Below are 14,739 nucleotides of genomic sequence, written 5' to 3' on the forward strand. Positions count from 1 at the left end.
TGACTCCCGAGGGGCCAAAGGGGCGGGGCCCAATAGGGGAAATAGAGGTAATTCCTTTAAATCGCTACTTGTCATAAAGTTATGAATGGATTTGAACCCAATTTGGCCAGAAACATCCTTAGCAGAAAGGGAACAGATTTTGCATAAATGGTGATTCTGACTCCCGAGGGGCCAAAGGGGCGGGGCCCAATAGGGGAAAAAGAGGTAATTCCTTTAAATCGCTACTAGTCATAAAGTTATGAATGGATTTGAACCGAATTTGGCCAGAAACATCCTTGGCAGAAGGGGAATAAATTTTGCATAAATGGTGATTGACCCCCGAGGGGCCAAAGGGGTGGGGCCCAATAGGGGAAATAGAGGTAATTCCTTTAAATCGCTACTAGTTATTAAGTTATGAATGGATTTGAACCCAATTTGGTCAGAAACATCCTTGGGGGAAGGGGAACAGATTTTGCATAAATGGTGACTCTGACCCCAAAGGGGACAAATGGGCGGGGCCCAATAGGGGAAATAGAGGTAATTCCTTTAAATCGCTACTAGTCATAAAGTTATGAATGGATTTGAACCCAATTTGGTCTGAAACATCCTTGGGGGAAGGGGAACAGATTTTGCATTAATGGTGGCTCTGACCCCAAAGGGGCCAAAGGGGCGGTGCCCAATAGGGGAAATAGAGGTAATTCCTTTAAATCGCTACTAGTCATAAAGTTATGAATGGATTTGAACCCAATTTGGTCAGAAACATCCTTGGGGAAGGGGAACAGATTTTGCATAAATGGTGACTCTGACCCCAAAGGGGACAAATGGGCAGGGCCCAATAGGGGAAATAGAGGTAATTCCTTTAAATCGCTACTAAGTTATAAATGCATGTTCTAAAAACAGTTCTTGAGGTCTTTCAGACCTTGGAGAGTCTGGACTTCATTAATCTTTAAAGCAGTTCGGAATCCCACACTATAACCATATATAGCATTGTTAGAGATTTACAAATAAAACAAATTGAATATGAACATTATTTTGACATTTGGTCTAATCCATCCAGGTGAGCGATACAGGCCCCATGGGCCTCTTGTTATATAGGTTAACGTCCTATCAACAGTTATGGTTATTTAAGTACGGCCTCCCTAATTGGCATTTCCAAGGGAGACATTGTGGATAATGTTGTGTAGAAAGAAGAGAAAAGATAAGATTATGTCGCTTCTTACGAATCATACCATGGGACCAACACTCTAACGACCGACATGTACCTACTTTGGGTGGTCGGATGGCACAGGGATAATAATATTGCCTTTCACCTAGGCGTCCGGGGTCGGATTCCCAGTCGAACGTGAAAAGGGGTATGCTCACCTGCTTGACCACGTGGGTTTCCCCCAACAGTTAAATATGAGTTGATATAACTGCTGTAAAATAAATAAACCAAAATTACATTAAGAGCTTCTAGGAACCTGATGACGAGGAAGATAGTACTAGTAGTGCTATGGATAAGGAAAACGCAGGCCAGGAAATATATCATTGTTTTGTGTGTGTGCCAAACTTGCTACAGCGCAAGCTTATCCTTGGGAGCCTTATTTCCCACACATTTGTATATATGATATGCATTGCTTTCAGTCCTTTTCGATATATCATTCGTCCTACAGAGCGTTTTCTTTAGGAGCAGTCAGTTTTCAACATTTACAGCATTTGAATAAATGTACCACTTAACCCAATGTTGATTTTAAGAATTGAAAACGGGGAAAGTGCCGATCCAAACACATACTAATATACACTTGTTAGAGTCACATCTCCTGTCCTCCCTCACCTAACACATACTAATATACACTTGTTAGAGTGACATCTCCTGTCCTCCCTCACCAAAAACTTCCTTCCGTGTCATTTAAAATGCTAATAGCTACATTAAGGGGAGTCGCTTACCACTTAGAGGATCCTGTAATGACATTTATAGCCGTGTAGAGAGGGACATGTCAGGAATATAGTGGGTTGCATCCTCTTTAGGGACGGGGTTATTTCAATTTCATAGGTCGTGGCATAGAATTTAGAAAATTCTGAAAATAACCTTTATTGGATTTTAATTTTTTCCCCTAACTAAAAATACATTACTCGGTTATCAAAGATATTTTTTACCGGAAGTGGTCGAAAGTTCACCGCGCAGAGGGTCATGGCGGGACAAAAAAGCTGCGTGTGAACGTCTGATTTCAAATCAAAAAAGGAAATGAAATATTTCAATATAAGATCTCGATGTCGACCATAACTTTTCGATGGTCTTCATCAACCTACCTCTATCGAAACCTTGTGTTGTTGATAAATGTCACAGGAATTTTGGTGATAGGATCAACCTGAACATGTAACCACCGTATTTAGGGGAAGCACGGATGTAACTATCTAGAAATGGAAAATATTAAAGAGGCTTGCCCGCAGAGAGATCAGAAAAATTGGCTAATAGAAAAAGATTTTTTATACATGAAAGATTGTTGGAATTGTTGAGTTTTTCATTTTATTTTCCTTATAAAACGCTTAAAAGTGATATTAAAACCTCATTTTTTAATATTATTTATTTAATCGCAACCCGCAATAAGTCCCCGCTATAAAGTGGAGTCTAATTTGATTGACACATCAAAGAAACAAGCACGTGCACAGTGCCGCACAGTGATAACTTCAAAGGCAGCGGCGATTTACAAAGAAGATTTGCCGTTATATTCCATACATTTCCCTCTCAGGTTGAGTTTTAACACGTCTTTTAAATACATATTCTGTAATTGTTTTCAAGAAATAAAGTCGGAAAGCCTCTAATTTTGTCACATAGAAACGTGTACTGAAGTTTATTTAGTGATCGGAGATGTGCCGTTTACCGGTCCGTCTGCGAGTAAGCCTCTTTAACAATTGAGGAATTGAAACCATCATGCTCATCATACAGTTAAGTTGTAAGTTGTAATTCTGCATTTAGATCATTTGGTATAACAAATAAGACCCCAAATGTGAAACATCTCCCTATTTATTCTGGAATCCCCTTCTGGCACGATAAAAGCGGAATACCCAAGTTTACTTCATTGAAATAAGATGTAATCTAGATTTGGTTGAGATTTAAAGAAGCACCGGCCATCATACTAAAAATTGCTTCAATTTTTTTATACCATTTAAGTCTGCCGGGAACATATTTCAGTTGCCTGTCGCTATTCCAATGGTCACAAACTGTTCAACATCTTTAACCGAAGTTTAAACACTGACTTTTACCGGACGGAAGGAAATAGGATACTTGACTGACCCTTCAGTTTCACATCCATGTAAGTTACTGATGATGCTTTGTTATTGTGTAACAAGAATTTTGAGAAGACATGCTTATTTTTTGTCTTTCTAAATTTGAGATGAGAGAAACTAGCGAATACTAGCATTTTTCGTTTCATTAAAATATCAATGAAACTCCACGTGACTGAAACTGATATAAGTATTTATGAACGAATTGAATCTGTGGAATGTTTTGTTGTTGTATTGTCAAACTGACAGTGCAGTGTGAACGCCCGGGGCGAAGTCTTCCTTTTAAAGGTCTACGTTCATTGATAAATGGTTTATCAATGAGGAAGGAAATGACTCTCTGGTACAGACTCAACAAAAAATATATAACACTATTGTCTTAGTGTTAAAATATCCCCGTCAGGTCATATGTAACATGTATTGTTTTAGTGTAAATATCTCCGTTAGGTCATATATAACATGTATTGTTTTAGTGTAAATATCCCCGTTAGGTCATATATAACATGTATTGTTTTATATTAATATCCCCGTTAGGTCATATATAACATGTATTGTTTTATATTAATATCCCCGTTAGGTCATATATAACATGTATTGTTTTATATTAATATCCCCGTTAGGTCATATGTAACATGTATTGTTTTATATAAATATCCCCGTTAGGTCATATGTAACATGTATTGTTTTATATTAATATCCCCGTTAGGTCATATGTAACATGTATTGTTTTATATTAATATCCCCGTTAGGTCATATGTCGACGGATGGTGGGTAGATAAATCAGAAATAGCTGAACAAAGACAGACGTGGGTACAGACTACGCAATGGGTACAAGATAAAGATTCTTCAATATTACATAACCAGCCAAATGATTTTAATTTTAAAACTAAAATTCTGAGAATGTTCCATGTTAGCTTATAGGTATTCATATATTTGCGGCACAGTTAAGTAGTAAACCAACATACATTGATGATAAAATGTTGATACGATCTTGAGAAATCTGAGATTGCTTCGACTTTTGAACTTTGTCTAATCGATGTCAGTACTTTAGTCCAAATTTTACCACTTGTCTGATGCCCAAAACACCCTCTCATTATTACAATACACCAACCATGCGTATAATGTCCCAGAAGGCACGTGCATTACATGTACATATACTGATACACGAGGGAGGAGATAAAGAAGACATGTTAGACAGAAATAGACAGTGGTATTGGGTGTTGGAACAACACAAAGATTCTTCTATACTACCTAATCAGAAACGACCCGGAACTTCTAGGTATCAATAGCCAGTGTTATTCTGTTGTGTAACAGTGTGGGTATATAATGTAAACAATGGTTAATTCATTGTTCGTCGAACACATATCTAACAACGTTTAACCGTGACATTTCCTCTACTTCTACAATATATCAATGACCTTGTTTTAAGAATTCTTCATCGAATCAGTCTTAGGTAAAAAGGCAATCACCAACATGCCTTTCGATTACAATGTTGTTGGCTAATAGTGTGAAAACCAACGCAAGGTAAAGTAGTGCCTTGTACCTTACAGACGAGGGCGCTATATACACATACACAGAAACTAACCACGCTTATATACTTATTTATTGAAGAACTTACATGTCCCACATGTGTTAATCGACTGGAGTATATGCACGCTTGTAATAAAAAAACACTTTATGTCAGCAGAGCTTAATATAAATCTCTTCCGCTTTAGTGTAAGCTCATCCCTTCGAATAATAACCAGACCTATGTAAAAACCCCGGAGTCACGGAGACGTCCCAAGCTCGAGGTTAACCTTTTGCTGCAAGTTATGAAATTGACTGTTATAGAATCAGATGCTCTGTAGATAGGGCGTAAGCTTTGTACCTGCTGCTCTCCAGGTAGGGCGTAAGCTTTGTACCTGCTGCCCTCCAGGTAGGGCGTAAACTTTGTATCTGCTGCTCTCCAGGTAGGGCGTAAACTTTGTATCTGCTGCCCTCCAGGTGAGGCGTAAGCTTTGTACCTGCTGCCCTCCAGGTAGGGCGTAAACTTTGTACCTGCTGTCCTCCAGGTGGGGCGTAAACTTTGTATCTGCTGCCCTCCAGGTAGGGCGTAAACTTTGTATCTGCTGCCCTCCAGGTGGGGCGTAAGCTTTGTACCTGCTGCCCTCCAGGTAGGGCGTAAACTTTGTATCTGCTGTCCTCCAGGTGGGGCGTAAACTTTGTACCTGCTGCCCTCCAGGTAGGGCGTAAACTTTGTATCTGCTGCCCTCCAGGTGGGGAGTAAGCTTTGTACCTGCTGCCCTCCAGGTAGGGCGTAAACTTTGTATCTGCTGCCCTCCAGGTAGAGCGTAAACTTTTTATCTGCTGTCCTCCATGTAGGGCGTAAACTTTGTACCTGCTGCCCTCCAGGTAGGGCGTAAACTTTGTACCTGCTGCCCTCCAGGTGTGGCGTAAACTTTGTACCTGCTGCCCTCCAGGTAGGGCGTAAACTTTGTTCCTGCTGCCCTCCAGGTAGGGCGTAAACTTTGTTCCTGCTGCCCTCCAGGTAGGGCGTAAACTTTGTATCTGCTGCCCTCCAGGTAGGGCATAAACTTTGTTCCTGCTGCCCTCCAGGTAGGGCGTAAACTTTGTTCCTGCTGTCCTCCAGGTAGGGCGTAAACTTTGTACCTGCTGCCCTCCAGGTGTGGCGTAAACTTTGTACCTGCTGCCCTCCAGGTAGGGCGTAAACTTTGTTCCTGCTGCCCTCCAGGTAGGGCGTAAACTTTGTTCCTGCTGCCCTCCAGGTAGGGCGTAAACTTTGTATCTGCTGCCCTCCAGGTAGGGCATAAACTTTGTTCCTGCTGCCCTCCAGGTAGGGCGTAAACTTTGTTCCTGCTGTCCTCCAGGTAGGGCGTAAACTTTGTATCTGCTGCCCTCCAGGTAGGGCGTAAACTTTGTATCTGCTGCCCTCCAGGTAGGGCGTAAACTTTGTTCCCGCTGCCCTCCAGGTAGGGCGTAAACTTTGTTCCTGCTGCCGTCCAGGTAGGGCGTAAACTTTGTATCTGCTGTCCTCCAGGTAGGGCGTAAACTTTGTACCTGCTGTCCTCCAGGTAGGGCGTAAACTTTGTATCTGCTGCCCTCCAGGTAGGGCGTAAACTTTGTTCCTGCTGCCCTCCAGGTAGGGCGTAAACTTTGTTGCTGCTGCCCTCCAGGTAGGGCGTAAACTTTGTATCTGCTGCCCTCCAGGTAGGGCGTAAACTTTGTTCCTGCTGCCCTCCAGGTAGGGCGTAAACTTTGTACCTGCTGCCCTCCAGGTAGGGCGTAAACTTTGTTCCCGCTGCCCTCCAGGTAGGGCGTAAACTTTGTTCCTGCTGCCGTCCAGGTAGGGCGTAAACTTTGTATCTGCTGTCCTCCAGGTAGGGCGTAAACTTTGTACCTGCTGTCCTCCAGGTAGGGCGTAAACTTTGTATCTGCTGCCCTCCAGGTAGGGCGTAAACTTTGTTCCTGCTGCCCTCCAGGTAGGGCGTAAACTTTGTTGCTGCTGCCCTCCATGTAGGGCGTAAACTTTGTATCTGCTGCCCTCCAGGTAGGGCGTAAACTTTGTTCCTGCTGCCCTCCAGGTAGGGCGTAAACTTTGTACCTGCTGCCCTCCAGGTAGGGCGTAAACTTTGTTCCTGCTGCCCTCCAGGTAGGGCGTAAACTTTGTATCTGCTGCCCTCCAGGTAGGGCGTAAACTTTGTATCTGCTGCCCTCCAGGTAGGGCGTAAACTTTGTTCCTGCTGCCCTCCAGGTAGGGCGTAAACTTTGTACCTGCTGCCCTTCAGGTAGGGCGTAAACTTTGTACCTCCAGCCCCATTGCATGATCGTAAGAGGCGACTAAATTTTTAATCTTATCTTTACTCTTCTATCTGAACTACTCTCTGTTTTCTCATGTCCCCCTTGACACCACCTCCTTTTTGACGTTAGTTGAGCGTTCACCCCTGTGAGGAAGGCTTTGGGTTCTGTCACCTGGTCGAAGCATACCAAGGTAAAATGGTAGTTTCTGCTCCTGTTTAACGCTCAGCATTTTAGGGGTGCGGTGACTGGTTCACCCGTTGTCAGTATAATGTGACCGGGTGGGGTGTCCTGCTGGGTGTCTTCGGCAGTATGCTTCAGTGCGGTGGCACTATAAAGTCGACATCAGATTCGCGCGATCACGAGGAGACAAACACGGACATAACGCAGCCTCCAAAAACACATATACCCAAAAACATACATCTCGCAGCGGACACAGCACTAGTGAAGACTGTCCTTAAGGACAAAAACTCTTCATAGGACAGTTAAATGCGTCCTGCTGTGTTTGAGGAAGTTTTATTTTTCTAGCTGTACTTGATGACCAACATCAAGAGGCTGATTATCATAGTGTGTATAACAGCATAACAGGAGTTCTAATATGAAGGTTGATTTGGCTATGTGAAACAAAATTTGAAAATTATATGAAATAAAGATATAAATAAAAATCTCCATGTTACTCTTCTTTATGAATCACACAAAACACCAATCTTGATGTGTACCTATAGGCAGTTTGACAGACAGAACCAGAGGCGCCCCATCAAACCTCTAAAACAGGACTGTAAAATCAAACTTGGCATTCTGTACGTTTTTAATCTTTTGTATTTCGTCATATCTTGTTGTTCTCCTTGGTATAAACTTGTCTTTATCCACTTGTCGGTTTATGTTGAGAAATCATTTTATATTTCCTCCCATAGTAATATCTTACGAAGAATTAATACTACAAACATACACGATCGCACCTCTCTTTGCAGATTTGTCGTTTAGTGTTGTCTCTACCTAACATGTCCGTGTGATGGTGACGTCATGGCGTCCTTGTATGACAGAGATATTCCACAGCCTTTACAGAACATAGGTAAATATACACACATTATTATGTAGTAAATATATATATATATTGTATATCATATTAACACACGTACAGACAGTATAATGTAGTATATATTTAGCTCACCTGGACCGAAGGTCCGGTGAGCTTATGTCATGGCGCAGCGTCCGTCGTCCGTCGTCCGTCCGTCCGTCAACATTTGCTTTAAATCGCTACTAGTCAAAAAGCTCTCATTTGATTTTTACCAAATTTGGTCAGAAACATCCTTGGCGGGTGGGATCAGATTTTGCATAAATGGTGACTCTGACCCCCAAGGGGACAAAGTAGCGGGGCCCAATAGGGGAAATAGAGGTAATTCCTTTAAATCGCTACTAGTCATAAAGTTATGAATGGATTTGAACCCAATTTGGCCAGAAACATCCTTGGGGAAGGGGAACAGATTTTGCATAAATGGTGACTCTGACCTTCGAGGGGCAAAATGGGCGGGGCCCAATAGGGGAAATAAACGGAATTCATCTAAATCTCTTCTAGTCATAAAGTGATGAATGCATGTTCTAAAAACTCTCAATTCTTGAGATCTTTCAGACCTTAGAGAGTCTTGACTTCAGTATTTATTTAAAGCAGGCAGTTGGGATCGGGACATCTGTGATTGGGTACATATTAAAATACATATGCTCATTTATAGTAAGAATAACAATTAGAGAAGTAATGCTAACTGATCGAGAGAGAACGGAAGAGAAATATTCATATAGTCCATTATAATGTACATGTAACTGTTGCTGCACAGAAGTTTGATCTGAATTGTTTACCATACAAATATAGGAATCGTTAAAGGAAACTTAGCCAACTACAGGTTTAGGTCAATACTACCATGGTGTAAAAGTCAATGAAAAAACTGATAAACCAGGTTTACACGAGTATTAATCGTTCAACAGTATAACAGAATGCTGATAATGTCAACGGCAAGGTACTGCTCATTAATGTAAAAACTGAATCTTATCATAACATCTACTACACGGAATCATATCCGGTCATCTGTGATTGGGTCACTTCTACTACACGGAATCATATCCGGTCATCTCTGATTCAGTCACTTCTACCACACGGAATCATATCCGGTCATCTGTGATTGGGTCACTTCTACTACACGGAATTATATCCGGACATCTGTGATTGGGTGACTTCTACTACACGGAATTATATCCGGACATCTGTGATTGGGTGACTTCTACTACACGGAATCATATCCGGACATCTGTGATTGGGTCACATCTACTACACGGAATTATATCCGGACATCTGTGATTGGGTCACTTCTACTACACGGAATCATATCCGGACATCTGTGATTGGGTCACTTCTACTACACGGAATCATATCCGGACATCTGTGATTGGGTCACTTCTACTACACGGAATTATATCCGGACATCTGTGATTGGGTCACTTCTACTACACGGAATCATATCCGGACATCTGTGATTGGGTCACTTCTACTACACGGAATTATATCCGGACATCTGTGATTGAGTCACTTCTACTACACGGAATTATATCCGGACATCTGTGATTGAGTCACGTCTACTACACGGAATTATATCCGGACATCTGTGATTGGGTCACTTCTACTACACGGAATTATATCCGGACATCTGTGATTGGGTCACTTCTACTACACGGAATTATATCCGGACATCTGTGATTGAGTCACTTCTACTACACGGAATCATATCCAGACATCTGTGATTGGGTCACTTCTACTACACGGAATCATATCCGGACATCTGTGATTCGGTCACTTCTACTACACGGAATCATATCCAGACATCTGTGATTGGGTCACTTCTACTACACGGAATCATATCCGGACATCTGTGATTGGGTCACTTCTACTTCACGGAATCATATCCGGACATCTGTGATTGGGTCACTTCTACTACACGGAATCATATCCGGACATCTGTGATTGGGTCACTTCTACTTCACGGAATCATATCCGGACATCTGTGATTGGGTCACTTCTACTACATGGAATCATATCCGGACATCTGTGATTGGGTCACTTCTACTACACGGAATCATATCCGGACATCTGTGATTGGGACACTTCTACTACACGGAATCATATCCGGACATCTGTGATTGGGTCACTTCTACTACACGGAATCATATCCGGACATCTGTGATTGGGTCACTTCTACTACACGGAATTATATCCGGACATCTGTGATTGGGTCACTTCTACTACACGGAATCATATCCGGACATCTGTGATTGGGTCACTTCTACTACACGGAATTATATCCGGACATCTGTGATTGGGTCACTTCTACTTCACGGAATCATATCCGGACATCTGTGATTGGGTCACTTCTACTTCACGGAATCATATCCGGACATCTGTGATTGGGTCACTTCTACTACACGGAATCATATCCGGACATCTGTGATTGGGTCACTTCTACTACACGGAATCATATCCGGACAACTGTGATTGGGTGACTTCTACTACACGGAATTATATCCGGACATCTGTGATTGGGTCACTTCTACTACACGGAATCATATCCGGACAACTGTGATTGGGTGACTTCTACTACACGGAATCATATCCGGATATCTGTGATTGGGTCACTTCTACTACACGGAATCATATCCGGACATCTGTGATTGGGTCACTTCTACTACACGGAATTATATCCGGATATCTGTGATTGGGTCACTTCTACTACACGGAATCATATCCGGACATCTGTGATTGGGTCACTTCTACTACACGGAATCATATCGGGACATCTGTGATTGGGTCACTTCTACTACACGGAATTATATCCGGACATCTGTGATTGGGTCACTTCTACTACACGGAATCATATCCGGACATCTGTGATTGGGTCACTTCTACTACACGGAATCATATCCGGACATCTGTGATTGAGTCACTTCTACTACACGGAATCATATCCGGACATCTGTGATTGGGTCACTTCTACTACACGGAATCATATCAGGACATATGTGGTTGGGTCACTTCTACTACACGGAATCATATCCGGACATCTGTGATTGGGTCACTTCTACTACACGGAATCATATCCGGACATCTGTGATTGGGTCACTTCTACTACACGGAATCATATCAGGACATCTGTGATTGGGTCACTTCTACTACACGGAATTATATCCGGACATCTGTGATTGGGTCACTTCTACTACACGGAATCATATCCGGACATCTGTGATTGGGTCACTTCTACTACACGGAATTATATCCGGACATCTGTGATTGGGTCACTTCTACTACACGGAATCATATCCGGACATCTGTGATTGGGTCACTTCTACTTACTACACGGAATTATATCCGGACATCTGTGATTGGGTCACTTCTACTTACTACACGGAATTATATCCGGACATCTGTGATTGGGTCACTTCTACTACACGGAATCATATCCGGACATCTGTGATTGGGTCACTTCTACTACACGGATTCATATCCGGACATCTGTGATTGGGTCACTTTTACTTACTACACGGAATCATATCCGGACATCTGTGATTGGGTCACTTCTACTACACGGAATCATATCCGGACATCTGTGATTGGGTCACTTCTACTACACGGAATTATATCCGGACATCTGTGATTGAGTGACTTCTACTACACGGAATTATATCCGGACATCTGTGATTGGGTCACTTCTACTACACGGAATCATATCCGGACATCTGTGATTGGGTCACTTCTACTACACGGAATCATATCCGGACATCTGTGATTGGGTCACTTCTACTACACGGATTCATATCCGGACATCTGTGATTGAGTCACTTCTACTACACGGAATCATATCCGGACATCTGTGATTGGGTCACTTCTACTACACGGAATCATATCCGGACATCTGTGATTGGGTCACTTCTACTACACGGAATCATATCCGGACATCTGTGATTGGGTCACTTCTACTACACGGAATTATATCCGGACATCTGTGATTGGGTCACTTCTACTACACGGAATCATATCCGGACATCTGTGATTGGGTCACTTCTACTACACGGAATCATATCCGGACATCTGTGATTGGGTCACTTCTACTACACGGAATTATATCCGGATATCTGTGATTGGGTCACTTCTACTACACGGAATCATATCCCGACATCTGTGATTGGGTCACCTCTACTACACGGAATTATATCCGGATATCTGTGATTGGGTCACTTCTACTACACGGAATTATATCCGGATATCTGTGACTGGGTCACTTCTACTACACGGAATCATATCCGGACATCTGTGATTGGGTCACTTCTACTACACGGAATTATATCCGGACATCTGTGATTGGGTCACTTCTACTACACGGAATCATATCCGGACATCTGTGATTGGGTCACTTCTACTACACGGAATCATATCCGGACATCTGTGATTGGGTCACTTCTACTACACGGAATTATATCCGGACATCTGTGATTGGGTCACTTCTACTACACGGAATCATATCGGGACATCTGTGATTGGGTCACTTCTACTTACTACACGGAATTATATCCGGACATCTGTGATTGGGTCACTTCTACTACACGGAATTATATCCGGACATCTGTGATTGGGTCACTTCTACTACACAGAATCATATCCGGACATCTGTGATTGGGTCACTTCTACTACACGGAATTACATCCGGACATCTGTGATTGGGTCACTTCTACTACACGGAATCATATCCGGACATCTGTGATTGGGTCACTTCTACTACACGGAATTATATCCGGACATCTGTGATTGGGTCACTTCTACTACACAGAATCATATCCGGACATCTGTGATTGGGTCACTTCTACTACACGAAATCATATCCGGACATCTGTGATTGGGTCACTTCTACTACACGGAATTATATCCGGATATCTGTGATTGGGTCACTTCTACTACACAGAATCATATCCGGACATCTGTGATTGGGTCACTTCTACTACACGGAATCATATCCGGACATCTGTGATTGGGTCACTTCTACTACACGGAATCATATCCGGACATCTGTGATTGAGTCACTTCTACTACACGGAATCATATCCGGATATCTGTGATTGGGTCACTTCTACTACACGGAATCATATCGGGACATCTGTGATTGGGTCACTTCTACACACGGAATCATATCGGGACATCTGTGATTGGGTCACTTCTACTACACGGAATTATATCCGGTCATCTGTGATTGGGTGACTTCTACTACACGGAATCATATCCGGACATCTGTGATTGGGTCACTTCTACTACACGGAATTATATCCGGACATCTGTGATTGGGTGACTTCTACTACACGGAATCATATCCGGACATCTGTGATTGGGTCACTTCTACTACACGGAATTATATCCGGACATCTGTGATTGGGTCACTTCTACTACACGGAATCATATCCGGACATCTGTGATTGGGTCACTTCTACTACACGGAATTATATCCGGTCATCTGTGATTGGGTGACTTCTACTACACGGAATCATATCCGGACATCTGTGATTGGGTCACTTCTACTACACGGAATTATATCCGGACATCTGTGATTGGGTGACTTCTACTACACGGAATCATATCCGGACATCTGTGATTGGGTCACTTCTACTACACGGAATTATATCCGGACATCTGTGATTGGGTCACTTCTACTACACGGAATCATATCCGGACATCTGTGATTGGGTCACTTCTACTACACGGAATTATATCCGGACATCTGTGATTGGGTCACTTCTACTACACGGAATCATATCCGGACATCTGTGATTGGGTCACTTCTACTACACGGAATCATATCCGGACATCTGTGATTGGGTCACTTCTATTACACGGAATTATATCAGGACATCTGTGATTGGGTCACTTCTACTTCACGGAATCATATCCGGACATCTGTGATTGGGTCACTTCTACTACACGGAATCATATCCGGACATCTGTGATTGGGTCACTTCTACTACACTGAATTATATCCGGACATCTGTGATTGGGACACTTCTACTACACGGAATCATATCCGGATATCTGTGATTGAGTGACTTCTACTACACGGAATCATATCCGGATATCTGTGATTGAGTCACTTCTACTACACGGAATTATATCCGGATATCTGTGATTGGGTCACTTCTACTACATGGAATCATATCCGGATATCTGTGATTGGGTCACTTCTACTACACGGAATCATATCCGGATATCTGTGATTGAGTCACTTCTACTACACGGAATTATATCCGGACATCTGTGATTGGGTCACTTCTACTTCACGGAATCATATCCGGACATCTGTGATTGAGTCACTTCTACTACACGGAATTATATCCGGACATCTGTGATTGGGTCACTTCTACTACACGGAATCATATCCGGATATCTGTGATTGGGTCACTTCTACTACACGGAATCATATCCGGACATCTGTGATTGGGTCACTTCTACTACACGGAATTATATCCGGACATCTGTGATTGAGTCACTTCTACTACACGGAATCATATCCGGACATCTGTGATTGGGTCACTTCTACTACACGGAATTATATCCGGACATCTGTGATTGGGTCACTTCTACTACACGGAATCATATCCGGACATCTGTGATTGGGTCACTTCTAC

General features: G+C 42.6%; 1 protein-coding gene across 2 annotated transcripts in view; it reads left to right on the forward strand.

Moving 5' to 3' along the window:
* Window positions 1-14,739, forward strand: part of LOC117339213 (SH3 domain-binding protein 2-like) — a 59,964-nt gene that overhangs the window by 15,777 nt on the left and 29,448 nt on the right. Inside the window, exons 1-2 of one of the 2 annotated variants that reach the window (XM_033900686.1) lie at window positions 3,256-3,272; window positions 8,007-8,107. In XM_033900686.1, the coding sequence (XP_033756577.1) occupies window positions 8,059-8,107 (49 nt within the window). In that variant the 5' untranslated portion in view covers window positions 3,256-3,272; window positions 8,007-8,058. Of the gene's footprint in view, window positions 1-3,255; window positions 3,273-8,006; window positions 8,108-14,739 lie in introns of those variants that run through there. The other variant, XM_033900685.1, reaches the window with a different exon arrangement.

Source organism: Pecten maximus, chromosome 12 (genome assembly GCF_902652985.1).
Source record: "Pecten maximus chromosome 12, xPecMax1.1, whole genome shotgun sequence".
In the NCBI taxonomy this organism is placed as follows: Eukaryota; Metazoa; Mollusca; class Bivalvia; order Pectinida; family Pectinidae; genus Pecten; species Pecten maximus.